A 13,725-nucleotide genomic window follows, 5' to 3' on the forward strand; every position below is an offset into this window, starting at 1 on the left:
TTGATTTCATACTCAAATCAGGAACTCAGCCAATGAATTTCATTTTGTTTGTAACTTGCCTTGTGAGGACCATGCCCTGAAAGACAGCCTGAATTAGAAAGAGCCAGAAACTGTATTCAGTTCTCCACAGAGAATATTTAAAGGTTTCTTCAGTGAAGGATGCTATCCTCTTAAACAAAAAGAAATAACAAAATAGGATCCCTAACTTAATGAATTGCAGCTAGTCTATTGTGGTTGTTTTCCTTTAACTCCCACAGCCCGATGGATTCCCCCCCCCCCCTAAATCAGCATTACTGTGCATACTGTCATTTCTTTCATACTAGTGACTTTGCCAAATGATCAGACTTTTCTTCAGCTCTGTAAGTCTTGCCTTCTGCCTGCTACTTACTTGAGAGCCAGTGTGGTGTAGTGGTTAAGAGCAGTAGACTCATAATCTGGGTAACCGGGTTCGCGTCTCCGCTCCTCCACATGCAGCTGCTGGGTGACCTTGGGCCAGTCACACTTCTTTGAAGTCTCTCACCCCACTCACCTCACAGAGTGTTTGTTGTGGGGAAGGAAGGGAAAGGAGAATGTTAGTCACTTTGAGACTCATTCAGGTAGTGATAAAGCCTGATATCAAATCCAAACTCTTCTACTTACCACTCATTTGTTGTTCTTACCAGATTCTTAGAACTTACAGCTCTTTGTCAAAACTCCATGAACTATCTCTTCATCTTGTGGAGCTCATCAGTTTAAATAAGTTTCAACAACAATGATTTCTACATCCACATAGTTGAGCACATACCTCTATAACTAAATAGATAGGGAGCAGTGATGGTTCTCTCCCCTGAGACGTCTTCAGTTTTAATTGCATTTCTTTCCTTTGATAAGGCCAGTAGCTTTGCTTCTAAGTGTTCAATTAATTTAGAAAGAAAGTGAAGTCTCCACAGTAATCCGGCAAGAATGTTTCTTCCCATGAGGTTTTAGAAAATAAAACAATGAGGCCTTTATCCCTGGACAACAGCAAAGCGGCAAAGTGAGGATTGAATCCCATCGACCCCAATAGCAGAGTGTTTCATCACCAAAGGGGGGTTTGAAGAAGACAGACTTGTAAATGCATGCTCGATGTTTCATTAAACTGTCCTTTCACCTCCATTCTTGAACTTCGTTTTCAGCTGTCACACCTTGAGCAATTAGATATCGCCACATTAATTTAAACACAATTTAGCTTTCGGAGCAGATCAAGACATGATGCATCAGACGAGTAAGGCACAAAAAGACACAACACTCTTTGGAGGACAAAGGCGTTCTTCCAAGAACGCTGGAAGGCATACCTTAAAAAGGCTGCTGATGGTAGTGAGGAGAGATAACTTAAATCTTTTCAAACATGTGCAACTGAAGGGGACAAAATGAGCCGAGATCCATTTAATGGACCTTCAGAGGCAAACCTCAACTCTGTTACACTTAACAGAATTTCGCTTTCTAAAAGTCTCTCCAGAGCACAGTTGTCATAGGTGAGATGTCATCTGACAAGGTGAGGCTTGCTCATCAACTAGCAGCAGGCACTATATCCAAATGCTGGAGACAAACAATGGCAGAATGCCGATACTCTCCTCTGGTGCTTATGAGACAAAACTCACAAGCTGTGTACAAAACAGGGGTAGGACATCTCCCCCTTGCTTTATGATAGTGATGATGATGTTCCTATCCATTTAAATGGGACACTTTTTGGCAATGCAAATTGCAGGCATCTTGTGTTGCGCCCATAGCAGGGAAGAGAGTACTAAAACTCCTGCTACATACCCTGGCACCAGAGTCCTGACCCATATGACAGGCCCATGTTGGCTTTTTGTATAAGCGAAGGAGGGCTAAATTACTAATGACATGTGTAGTACAGTGGCACCTTGGGTTAAGTACTTAATTCGTTCCGGAGGTCCGTTCTTAACCTGAGACTGTTCTTAACCTGAAGCACCACTTTAGCTAATGGGGCCTCTTGCTGCTGCCGCGCCGCCGGAGCACGATTTCTGTTCTCATCCTGAAGCAACGTTCTTAAGCCAAGGTACTATTTCTGGGTTAGCGGAGTCTGTAACCTGAAGCGTAAGTAACCCGAGGTACCACTGTACAGGTTTAAGCCTTCCGTGACACTAGGAATCCAACAGAAGTAAAGCTATAATCAAAATATCTATGGGTATTATCAGTCATGCTTGATAGTAATCCATATCTTGGGCTGTAGGACAGGCATAACGATGAGGTTTGGTTACTTTTGCCAATTAACCAAAAAACTATGGAGTGATAAATGGTTCCATTTGTTCTCTCTCACGTGTTGGAACTTCCTCAACCCAAAATTTCATCTTATTCCAGCAAGAACCAATTCATTCATTGCCTGAATTCTGCCACCTTGTCACCAGGTACCTGGTTATCTGTATTTAAAACCCCATAGATAAGAGAGGAGGCAATTGCACATTTGATTGAATGATTGACAAAATGAAAGAAAACTTCATTACAGGAAGGTTAGCAGCACAGCCCAAAACAATTAACTACTATTAGAGAGGGAGGAGCAGCTAAAAGAGCAAAGTACATTTCAGAGCAGTGAAGAGACCCCCTGCAGCTTGATTGCTGTCTGTTAAGGGGAGCATTATGCTTCTCTCCTACTTTGCACATCCAAGAGCAATATTTAGACAGAAAGCCCAGCCTTGGTGAATATTCTCCAACACTCTTAGCAGCAACAGCAGGTGGATGTGCAGATTAATTGCATGAGGGCATTAGTGTGAAGTGTACTGGAGAAGTTTAATCTGCTATCCTTAGTCAGGGATTCCACACACACACACACACACACACAGTGGTACCTCAGGTTAAGAACTTAATTCATTCTGGAGGTCTGTTTTTAACCTGAAACTGTTCTTAACCTGAAGCACCACTTCAGCTAATGGGGCCTCCCACTGCCACCGCGCTGCCAGAGCACAATTTCTGTTCTATCCTGAAGCAAAGTTCTTAACCCGAGGTTAGTGGAGTCTGTAACCTGAAGCATCTGTAACCCGAGGTACCACTGTGTGTGTGTGTGTGTGTGTGTGTGTGTGTGTGTGTGTATGTGTTCAAGGATTACTAAGTAATATGATTTTTTAACTTTAAACATATAGACTAAACAGTTTCCTCTATACAATATGTTTGGGGGACAACAATGAGTGAGGGAAGATGATTCTGAGATACCTGAGATTTGTTTTGTGCTCATCTAGCAGAGATGAGCAGGGATTATTTTATTAATGGTGTGCCATTGTGACTTTTCCTATTATAAAAGGTCTACACACAAAAAACCCCCATACCCTTCATATCATAAAAAGCTTTCAATAATAATTTGAAACAGGGTGATGTGTCAAGCTGCTCACCTGCCTTAGAGCCATGTTCTCTTAACAAGGAAGCTCTCCCCTCCCCCATTATAGTTTTAAAAGGAGGAACAACAAAACCGCTTCACCACTGTGGATCTAAAAGCCCAGAAAAGCTTATTTTGGGTCAGCCTGAGGGAAACTTTCCAGAAGCTACATGCCAATGGTTGAAGAGGCCAGAAGCAAAAAATGGGTGAAGCAAACGATGTGACACCTACTTTTGTATAGTTGGCTACATTTTGGCCAGGCAAAAATCGACACACTCAACACATACACACCCACCCACTCTACCACATCCTTCATCCAGACAAGGAAAAGGCATTATCATAGTTTAAGCCAGGCAAAGTACTTGAGGAGAGCAGTACAGAACAGTTTCTATCCAAATGCAATTTTGGTTTTTAACGCAGTGTAAGGTACTCTCTATGGGAGTATACTGTATTTAATTATGGGGTATCAGAGTTTTTAGGGGGCTAACCAGAATGGGATAGCTGGGATAGCAGGCTTGTTGGTTTTTGAATGTCTGATGTAGATTTTTTCAATTTCGTTGTTCTGTATGGGACAATAGAGATTATCGTATCGTAAGGGTGTGTGTCCTGGGGTGGAGGCCTACCTTGAGTAGCCTGGGTGGCCATATTGGGCCCCTGAGGCTCAGATTCCCCATCACTGGCTTATGCCTTTCTAAATCTGCTTAATTTTGTTGCTTTTGCTGCAAGTGACGAACACAGCTACCCCTCTGAGGCTTGTTACAATGGAAGGCACCAGATTTAAAGCGTATTTGTAAGTTACTGAGAAATGAGAAAGTCATCCTGCCTCTACTTGCAGACCTCTGCTTCTTTACCATAGTATTAAGTGTCACATGGCCAAGTCCTTATATTCTTACAGAAGATGAATACAAAAGAGGAAAGCTGGGCTTTAGAGAGAGCCACTTTGCTAAGGAAACACTCCTCCTCTCACACCATAGCAGCCAAAGCTGGGACTATACTGTATTTGTTAAATAGTGGGTGGACATAGCAGACGACGCAGCGATTTCTCCAAAGCAGCTCTTTATTTATAAGCTGGAACAGAACTGAACAGCAACCAGCTCAGCCGGCCTGCTTTTATAGGCAGCCGGCTGTCAACATTGTAGCAACAACAACCCAGGGTTTCCCGCCTAAATTAACTGACGTGGACCTGAGTGAAAACTATATACATGATACTCCTGGTGGCCAGGGTGAGAACTTCAATATATAACAGTATTGGACCAAATATAAGCCGCACCCGAATATAAGCCACACCTTTAAAATTGGAGGGGGGGGGAGAGAAAAAAAGAAAAAATACCCGAATATAAGCCGCTCCATTCCTCGCTGCTCCTGGGTGCATGCTGGGGTGGTGGGAGCCATGTTGTGTTGCCGGTGGCCCTTCCCCTTCCTCACTCTCTCCCTTCCTGACCTTGGGGGAGAGGATGAGGGACTACGCACGGGGCGGGTGCCGCTTTGCCACACTCCTGGCGCTGTTTGCCCCATGCTCCTGGTTGCATACCATAAGGTCTCAAATGTAAGCCACACTTTAACTTTTCACGGTTGGAATTTGGGGGAAAGTGAGGCTTATATTCAGGCCAATAAGGTAAATGGAAGGTGAAATGCTTCTCCCGAACTGGGAATTAGTTGTGGCAAAAAATACGGAGTGTTGTTGGGCTAGTCAGGCTGCCTGCCATCATTTTCTCTCCTGCTGATCTTGGGAGTTTGGGGAAGAGAGGAGAGTAGTAATTAACATAGAAAAAACTCTCATGCCTAAGAAGGAATTCTGAACTTGGGCCAGCCAAGAATACCATATATACGGAACAAAAAGCTGGGTTTGGGCCTGTTTTGGAAGGGCACTGAGGGAAATTGCTCTGGGCTCACCCATGGAGGGGGCTCACCCATTGAAGAGCCACATCAGCATTGGAACGGCTGCATTGTTGTCAACTGTTAGAAGCAACCATCTCTGCTTGCTGCCGCTCTCATCAGCTGGGCTGGGCCTTCTGGGCTGAGCTCCAGAACCTCATAGCCCTAAGCTCTCTGCAAAGGACTACCAAGACATGATGAGACCAGCAGCAAACCAAAGTGGCATCAGCATCCTTTCTCTTTCCTTAGTTTTAAAAACCTCTTATAGTCAAGGGGCAGCCAGATGGGCGTGTACACAGTTACTTATGTTCATTTTATTACCATTATTATATTTATATATTGTTTTCTGCTACAAAATTATATTCATTTCCTGGTAAATGTGATTAGCTTCAGAGCAGCAGATGTAAACTCGGCTTATTCCTGTATTCATAATGGTTACTGTGATTTAAGTGAATTTAAAATGGGAAACTACACATGCTCAGTTTTGAGTGGTTTTGGGGTTTTTAAAAAGCAGGATGACTTTTTATTTTTTTTTTATTCTGAAATATTGGGAATGTAGAAGCATTTGTGTGTGTGAGAGAGAGAGAGCAAGCAGGTAAGAGAGAAATGTGTGCTTCACAACAAAAGGAATACACCTAAAGACCCTCCAGTGCTCCTTCAGCCTTTCAGAACCCCCATAGGTCCCTAAAGCCCAAGGCTGCCACCCTCAAAATTAAATTCACTGCCAGGAAGGTTTGGCCAGCAGGCACCACCAATGCATTTTTGAACTATGAACAGCCCTTTTACATGCAAGCTGCTGCTAGTGTCATCCAGGCTCTCTGCTCTGCCAGATTCTGACTGGCCAGCAGATTCAGAAAAGAGGCAATGAGAAACGTAGGGGAACACTTCTAACTGGCCACTACCAGCAGAGAAGAGAGACCAATTTGAACTTGTTCCATCTCTTCTCCCTGCTGATAATGTCTAATTTGAACTGTCCTACAATTCTAATTGGATGCTACCAGCAGAAAAAAAACCCCAGTATTGATCTCTGGTACATAAACCCATACAAAAAGAGGAATTGGTTGGCATCCATCTGTCTCAGGAGACAATGGAAGAGTGTGCTTTTGGGAGTGAAGTAGGAATCATATGCCAAACATTACCTTGAAAAACCTGTCAGACTAGTTGGTCCTGCGGAGAAGATGGCACCCAAACTCTGGTCTGTTGTGCCAGAGAGTCCAAAGAGAAAATGGTGGTTATGTCAGTGGCAAACGTTTTGATTTTTTTAAAAAGGAAGAAACCTTTTAAATATATTTTATGGCAGTATTCCGACATACATTCCGACATACATCAACGAAACCCTAAACGAACCGCATTGGATGTTGTTGGGATAAACCTTCCTTCCTTTCCTCATCACCCTTGTCCACGACATGCAAAGAACATCTGTGAAGAAACTGAAGAAGAGGCAAATGCATTGCCATCGAGTGGAAGCCACTTATTCAGATGTAAAATCAAGAACATGGAGACACAAATCAATTTTCCCAGATGGAAAACGTGACTGCAAGCTAACTGGCACAGACAAATTCAGGGCAGAAACATGCTGCAGGATCTTAAATAAACTTTGCATAGGAGAAGTGCGCCTGTGTTTACGCAGAAGATGTCCAAATTTATTTGTGTTTCTGCCAGGACTATTTCCTAAATCATTCCTCCAGTCCTTTACAAACCAGGTCCTGTGGAAGGCTGTGCTGCTACCCCACTCCGCCCAGGCGTTATTCTACTCTGCTAGGAACTCTGTTTTGCTTGTTACTGCTCAGGCAAGGTGAACTGGGGTTCAAAGATGGCAGAACAACAAGGCCCCCACCACATAAAACATGCACAGACACATATGAAAACTGAGTTTTGCTTTCATGTATGGACATATGTTGCTCTTGTCCCAGGAAAACTTATGTGGGGCAGGCCTTTGGTTCATTCCCTCCATTAGGTCATTTGAGGTTTGGCCCAAATCCTTGAAAAGCTGTCTATGCAAGGTATGATCTTGGAATGTGAAAATCAGTGTCCAAGAGAAAGTTTGTTCCTTTGTGGAATGGTTGCATAGCCCAGCACATCAGGACTCCCAGGCAAGTAGAAGCTGATTTGTTAAGCCAATCTTACAAATGGATTTCAAGCCAATCTTACAAGAGGGACCTTTGTAGTTTAGAAGCCTCTCATCTATTATGTTTATAGCTCTTTCTCTGTACCTGGCATTGACTTTATGAAGAAAGATTTCTTGAAGGATCACACAGGTAAGCAATAGCAAAGCCTCTTTTTTCCCTTTTTTGATTTCGTAGGTGGCTGCAGTTGGGTATGGAAGAGCTGATCTCCCAGCCCTGCTAGACTACCACTACCAGAGCACATCCTTCGGCTTCAATAGCATTTTGGCTTACAGATCAGATGCACTACACTTCCAGGCCCATTTATTTATATGATCATTATATAGGCTGAGCAGATTGTTTCAGAAAGTGCCACTCCCGGGTTTGAGGCATGTGCCTTCCCCAGATTCACAATGGAGCCATTAGCCAATATAGCCATCTTGCTTTCCCTACCCCCAAGCCCAACCAGAAATAGTAGTAAAAATCGTCAGAATTCAGATGCAAAGCTCCCTTCTGGAAGTCCCTCCTATAGTCAGATTTAACTGTGTTACTAAAAGCACAGGCAGAGAGGGAATGGAATGACTTGCTTTTCAAATAGCAGTTGCTGAGCACTACAAGGACACAGCAGAGGGAGCTTGTAGAGCTACGAGAAATGTAATGAGATGGCGTCCGTCACAGGCCCTATGCACCTGACCGCATAACCACATTTCTTACAATGCTCCAAATTACCGTACTGTATCAATTCATACAAAACATGACGTTTTCTTCAGAACATTGTGCTGTGCTTGTGAAATATAACAATGCACTTTGTTTAAACAACATTGTTCATGCTGATGAAAATCAGAATTGTCGTTCCCATTGCACTGGAGCACATGCTAGTACTGCAATGATCTACCTACCCAATTTGGATAAAATACCTTTATTTTTGCTGCCGATACTGTGGATTAAACATCTTTGCATGCAATCACCATATATTTACTTTTTGGGCAAATCATGCATGCAAACTACTAGGTTTCTTTTACAATTTGAGTGGCAGCAGAGAAGGGCAGGAGTAGCAGGGCAGAGGGAGACAGGAAGACAGAACTAGGAAGTAGGAATCGCAAACTGTGAAGAGGCAGTGGGTACAGGTTGCTCCAGCATCTTTAGCAATCCTTTCCCACCTCCACCCTTTATCTAATAAGCATTAGTCCTGATCACAAGGACTAGAAACCTGTTTTCCATGGCCCAGAAATGCACTGTACTGATTCCAATTCACTCTGATCTAGTAATTTTGTATTTCTCCTCAATAGTCTAGGAGAACATAGAGGAATGGATGAAAATATACAAAGGCAGCCTAATTCCAGACTATTATCAATTATTTACCCAGATAAAGAAACAGCTGCCTCCTCTCGACAATGAAGAACAGACTGCTCCACCACCAGCCAGCACTTGGATTAGTTAACATGCAACTGCTGGCACCCCCAAGGCTAGCACCTCACATTGGAAATAAGCAGCTGTTTATGAATAACTGGATGCTTTTTCCTGCCCCAACCTCTCTGCACATTTGAGCCATCCCAACAAAAAAGAAGAGCTTCCTTCCGTGTGAAGCCAGCACATTCATGTGGCAGTCTCACCAAGACATAGTATTTGCAAATTATCACAGCCTTCCTTAAAGCCAAGTTTGGAAAGCGGTAGCAATTGTGGCAATCAGAAATGAGCCAGAAATCAAGCTTCTTTGGTGGCTAATTTCTGTTGTTCCCATAAACATGCCCTTAGATTTCCTGCTGGATCAAACAGGGAGATGACATAGCTCAAAACACATGGCCGCTGATTCAAACGGCACCCTATAGTGAATTCCCACCCCAGCTCCATAACATACAGTAGAAATTGTATCCTGCGGTCATCAGGTTGTTTCCTGAATCAATAGCTGCCAATAGCAAGGGCATAAATCAAAGCATCATTTGGGGGTGGGAGGAGGAAGACCCTCAACCAAGGGTTACCAAAAGAGGCTACCTTTTGTCCAGCACTTGGGCACTGCTGAAAGCACTGCATGCCTCAGAGTTGCACTTACGTTTGTATTATAATCAATTCCAGACCTCTGGAATCAGTTACCAGGTGAAATTAGGCAGGTGCATACATAGCATGGGATGCGGGTGGCGCTGTGGTCTAAACCAGACCCTTGGGCTTGTCGATCAGAAGGTTGGCGGTTTGAATCCCCACAACAGGGTGAGCTCCTGTTGTTCGGTCCCAGCTCCTACCAACCTAGCAGTTCAAAAGCACGTCAAAGTGCAAGTAGGTAAACGGCATTTCCGTGCGCTGCTCAGGTTTCGCCAGAAGTGGCCTAGTCATGCTGGTCACATGACCCGGAAGCTGTCTGTGGACGAACGCTGGCTCCCTTGGCCAGTAAAGCGAGATGAGCACCGCAACCCTAGTCGTCCGCGACTGGACTTAACGGTCAGGCATCCCTTTACCTTTATACATAGCATCTTGAAGCTTAGGCAACTACTGAAGACATTTTGAAGGCTTTCCTTAAGATGACCCAGTCATTTAATTTAACCAATTGAATTTTCAATTGAAAAAGTAATTGTAGAAATGGTTTTATTAAATTTAGTCTGCATTTTACCACTCATTTTATCTTATTGTTGTATGATTTGATATATTTTGACTGCAAAGCCGTTTATAAATATCTGTAATAAATTAATAGCACTGTGCTATTGTAATTTTTTGGACGCGGGTGGCGCTGTGGGTAAAACCTCAGCCCCTAGGACTTGCTGATCATATGGTCGGCGGTTCGAATCCCCGCGGCGGGGTGAGCTCCCGTCGTTCGGTCCCAGCTCCTGCCCACCTAGCAGTTCGAAAGCACGCTTAAGTGCAAGTAGATAAATAGGGACCGCTTACCAGCGGGAAGGTAAACGGCGTTTCTGTGTGCTGCGCAGGTGCTGGCTCGCCAGAGCAGCTTCGTAACACTGGCCACGTGACCCAGAAGTGTCTCCGGACAGCGCTGGCCCCCGGCCTCTTAAGCAAGATGGGCGCGCAACCCCAGAGTTGGTCACGACTGGCCCATACGGGCAGGGGTACCTTTACCTATTGTAATTTTTATTAACTTTACATTTCTGGGGTCAACAGGAAGCACTGAAAACATGCTTGAAGATTGCTTCTTTTTCTGTGAAAAAGAGAATTTTATAGGGGCTTGGTATCACAAGAGAGCATACAAATCAAGACGCCGTACAGCAATTTTATACTAAAAGAATAAAGATTTTTATTAAGCATTGTAAGTTGCATTCAATAGCCTTCAAATACACCACACCACAATCCATCTACAACCAATCAAACCCAACAGTAGTTCATTCTTGCACAATCCATGAGTTGGGGCAGAACTCCCTTCAACTTACATTAAGATACCTACTTAGCTCTTGCGGGCAGGGAATGGGGAATTACACCTCATTTCTGATCACTAATGTGTGATGAAGAGCATCAGGAGAATTATATGAAAACAAATATAAAGAAATGATTCTGATTTTGAAGTACATTAAGTTTGGAAACACTAACAAAAACATCAAAATGATACAGGTATATTTGCTTATACTAAATTCTTGATGGGAAAGTTCTCAAGAACAAGCCATTTGTTTCCTGCTACAGAAGGGGGGTATTTCTTGAAGATCAAAGCTTTTTTTTGTTTTTCCACAGAATTTCATATTTGCTAATATGAAGGCATAAAACAGCAACAGAGAACAATAATGCATACAGCAATGAGTACACCAGGGTAACGTTGATATTCAAAACGGCTAGATAATTTTTTTGTTTTAGAATAAATGCAACAGAGGTCAATAATCACAAAATTTTAAGGTTAGAGCAAGATCAGTCAATGACTAAACATAGTTAACATCTTTTATAGGACTATTACTGATTATTAGCTTTTTTTTTGTTTTGCAAATGGGCACAGTACTTGTAAGAATGGAAGAAAGAGGACAATAACATGCATAATATTAACTACACACTTTAAAAATTATGAACCATGCAGAAGTTTAGCTCAAATAGTAGTACTAATGGTCTACGTCTGATTCAAAACCACATAGTTCATTGATCACGGATGCATGGTATTAGTCACAAAAAGTATCAGAACACATTGTGTTTGTTTTGAAAAGGTCATTTGCATCTTCTATGATTTTAAAGTTAAATCCATTTTACCTTGCTTGTAAAGTATGTATGATGTATATTTAAAATCAGCAGAACTCCAATATTACTCTATAATTTTTTTTTGATAGTTTGCACATTTTAAACATAAAAAGAACCACATCAACAGTGATGAAATTTAAGAAAAGAAAGAACTGTGGTTGTGCCTTCCCCCCCATAATCATGAAATCAAAGCCTTAAAGAAAGCTTTGTGACACAGTAATGCAAAATCAAATATAATGGCATACATATGGTGCCAAATACTAAAAATTATATTTCAAGCTATATATACTGAAAGACTGCCAAAATTTGTTGTTGTTGTTTTAATATATCTCAAGAAACAAAAACTACGAGCTTTTGTCATAACCAGTTTAAACTTTGTGTATACTTCATTTTAAGTGCGGGAGTCAAATGCTCTTCATTCTCTTTCATTTTTGTTGTATTGTAGCATTTTGACTACAACTGGTTAAAACTAAAAATGTGTTCTTTAAATCTCTGACATCCAAGAGGGATCCAAATTTCCAAAGTCCTCATTTTTCTCTTACGGAAAGGAAAAAATGTACGTAACTGTAGGCTCTCTTTCTTTCCAGATATTCCTAATCCTGACCCTTCCAACATCCTTCACCCTCTATAAAAAATAAGTTTACTCTTCTTTTTTTAAGACAGTGGCCTCAAGAGTATCATCTTTATGGCAAACACTGTCTGCATTTAGTGCATTTAAGTGAGGATTTGTATTGCACGTTTTAGAGTCATTACTCAAGGCACTTTCAGACTGGTTGGAAGCCCTGACGTCTGCTGTACTCCCATTCATCTGGGAGGCTGGTTTCTCCTCGTTCACTACTCCATTTTCAGCCAGGGATCCTTCTGAAGACACAATAGAGGACTTGGATTCCTCTGATTTTGACTTAAGTTCTTTGGCCACTTCTTCTGCTGAAGCAGCATAAGGAGGTTTGCCCTATTTTAAAATAAAAGAGAAGACAGGTGGGTTATAAGTACATAATTTAGGTAGGACAGTATTGCCCTTCAGAGTCCTTGGCTCAGCATGGAGAGGAGACAGCAGCTACTTTAGTCCTCTCCACAGCTGCTCTGCAGAGTTAAGCCATGATATGCCATAGCATAGTGTCCAAATCTGCACTCCTCATGGTTAAATGCTCCCAGACAAACCAGAAGCTGTTAACTACAGTGGAACCTCTACTTACAGACATAATCAGTTCCAGGGGTCCGTCCATAAGTTGATCCGGGTCGCTGAGAGAAGCGCCGTTGTGTGCAGGCGCATTCGGCAGCAGCGCACTTCTGCGCATGTGCAGACGGCAGAAGCCGCTTCTGAATGTGTGCGAATCGCGGCAAACCTGGTATTTACTTCCGGGTTTGCCGCAGTCGCAACTCGGATCAGGCCCAAGTAGAGGTGGTCGTAAGTAGAGGTTCTACTGTATAGGACAAACTCTGGTTACAGCTCAAGGTTTGAAAAGAGGTAAGCGAAGGGCTGGGGTTTAACTGTCAAGGTAGGCTAAGGGGGAGGCTCTGGCCTATGGACCTAATTAAGCTGCCAGGCCTTGCCAGTTGGCCCACATGGCTGCTTTGACCAAGCCACACATACATGCCCTCAATGATGTCAGATATACGAGGCAAAAGGGACTACAGATCGGCAAACAGCGCAAGCAAAGGGAAGCAGGTCATGTGACATCCTTTTGATGTCAGGTGACTTACTGACAGGCGGGCCTCCCCACCTCTAAGTTGGCCAGTGGGTGAGGGCAAAGTAAGGATCTGGTTCACTCACCAGATCCAGTCTCCCAACCCTGTATTGCACTAAACGGTTTATTGTTATGCAGCAAAGGAATGACTGGGGAAGAGCAAAGCAGCTGCTATCTCATACTCTCTCTCTCTCTCTCTCTCTCTCTCTCTCTCTCTCTCTTTCACACCAGACCACATTTGGCTGAGCAGTATATGCAAACTGGGCCATGCTCCTCTGGTTTCTTACTGCAGTAAAACAAATAGCTATTAAAGATTAGCACATTTGTTATGACATAAGCTTTTAAGCTTCAGATGTGTGAAATGGTCTTGAGTCCATAAAACTGAAGGCCACCATACATGTGTCAGTCTCTTTATTCTTTTTGCTGTGAGAGACTAACTTGGCTATCGCTTTGGAAATTACTGTAGATGCCATGCCAGATTATTTATTTTCCTTTATTGGATTGACACAGCATTTACAAATATGAACTAGAAATAAAATTTCAAAAACTCACACCT

The 13,725-nt window shown here is 42.8% G+C and overlaps 2 protein-coding genes across 2 annotated transcripts in view; one reads left to right on the forward strand and one right to left on the reverse strand.

Moving 5' to 3' along the window:
• The window catches only part of NINJ1 (ninjurin 1), a 455,488-nt gene that overhangs the window by 130,983 nt on the left and 310,780 nt on the right, over positions 1-13,725 (forward strand). The window lies entirely within an intron of this gene.
• The window catches only part of FAM120A (family with sequence similarity 120 member A), a 50,220-nt gene continuing 47,034 nt past the window's right edge, over positions 10,540-13,725 (reverse strand). The window contains exon 18 of the mRNA XM_083726995.1: positions 10,540-12,433. Within this exon, the coding sequence (XP_083583121.1) occupies positions 12,122-12,433 (312 nt within the window). The 3' untranslated portion in view covers positions 10,540-12,121. The remainder of the gene's footprint in view (positions 12,434-13,725) is intronic.

The sequence above is a fragment of the Podarcis gaigeae genome, assembly GCF_964106915.1.
Source record: "Podarcis gaigeae genome assembly, chromosome: 2".
Taxonomy (NCBI): Eukaryota; Metazoa; Chordata; class Lepidosauria; order Squamata; family Lacertidae; genus Podarcis; species Podarcis gaigeae.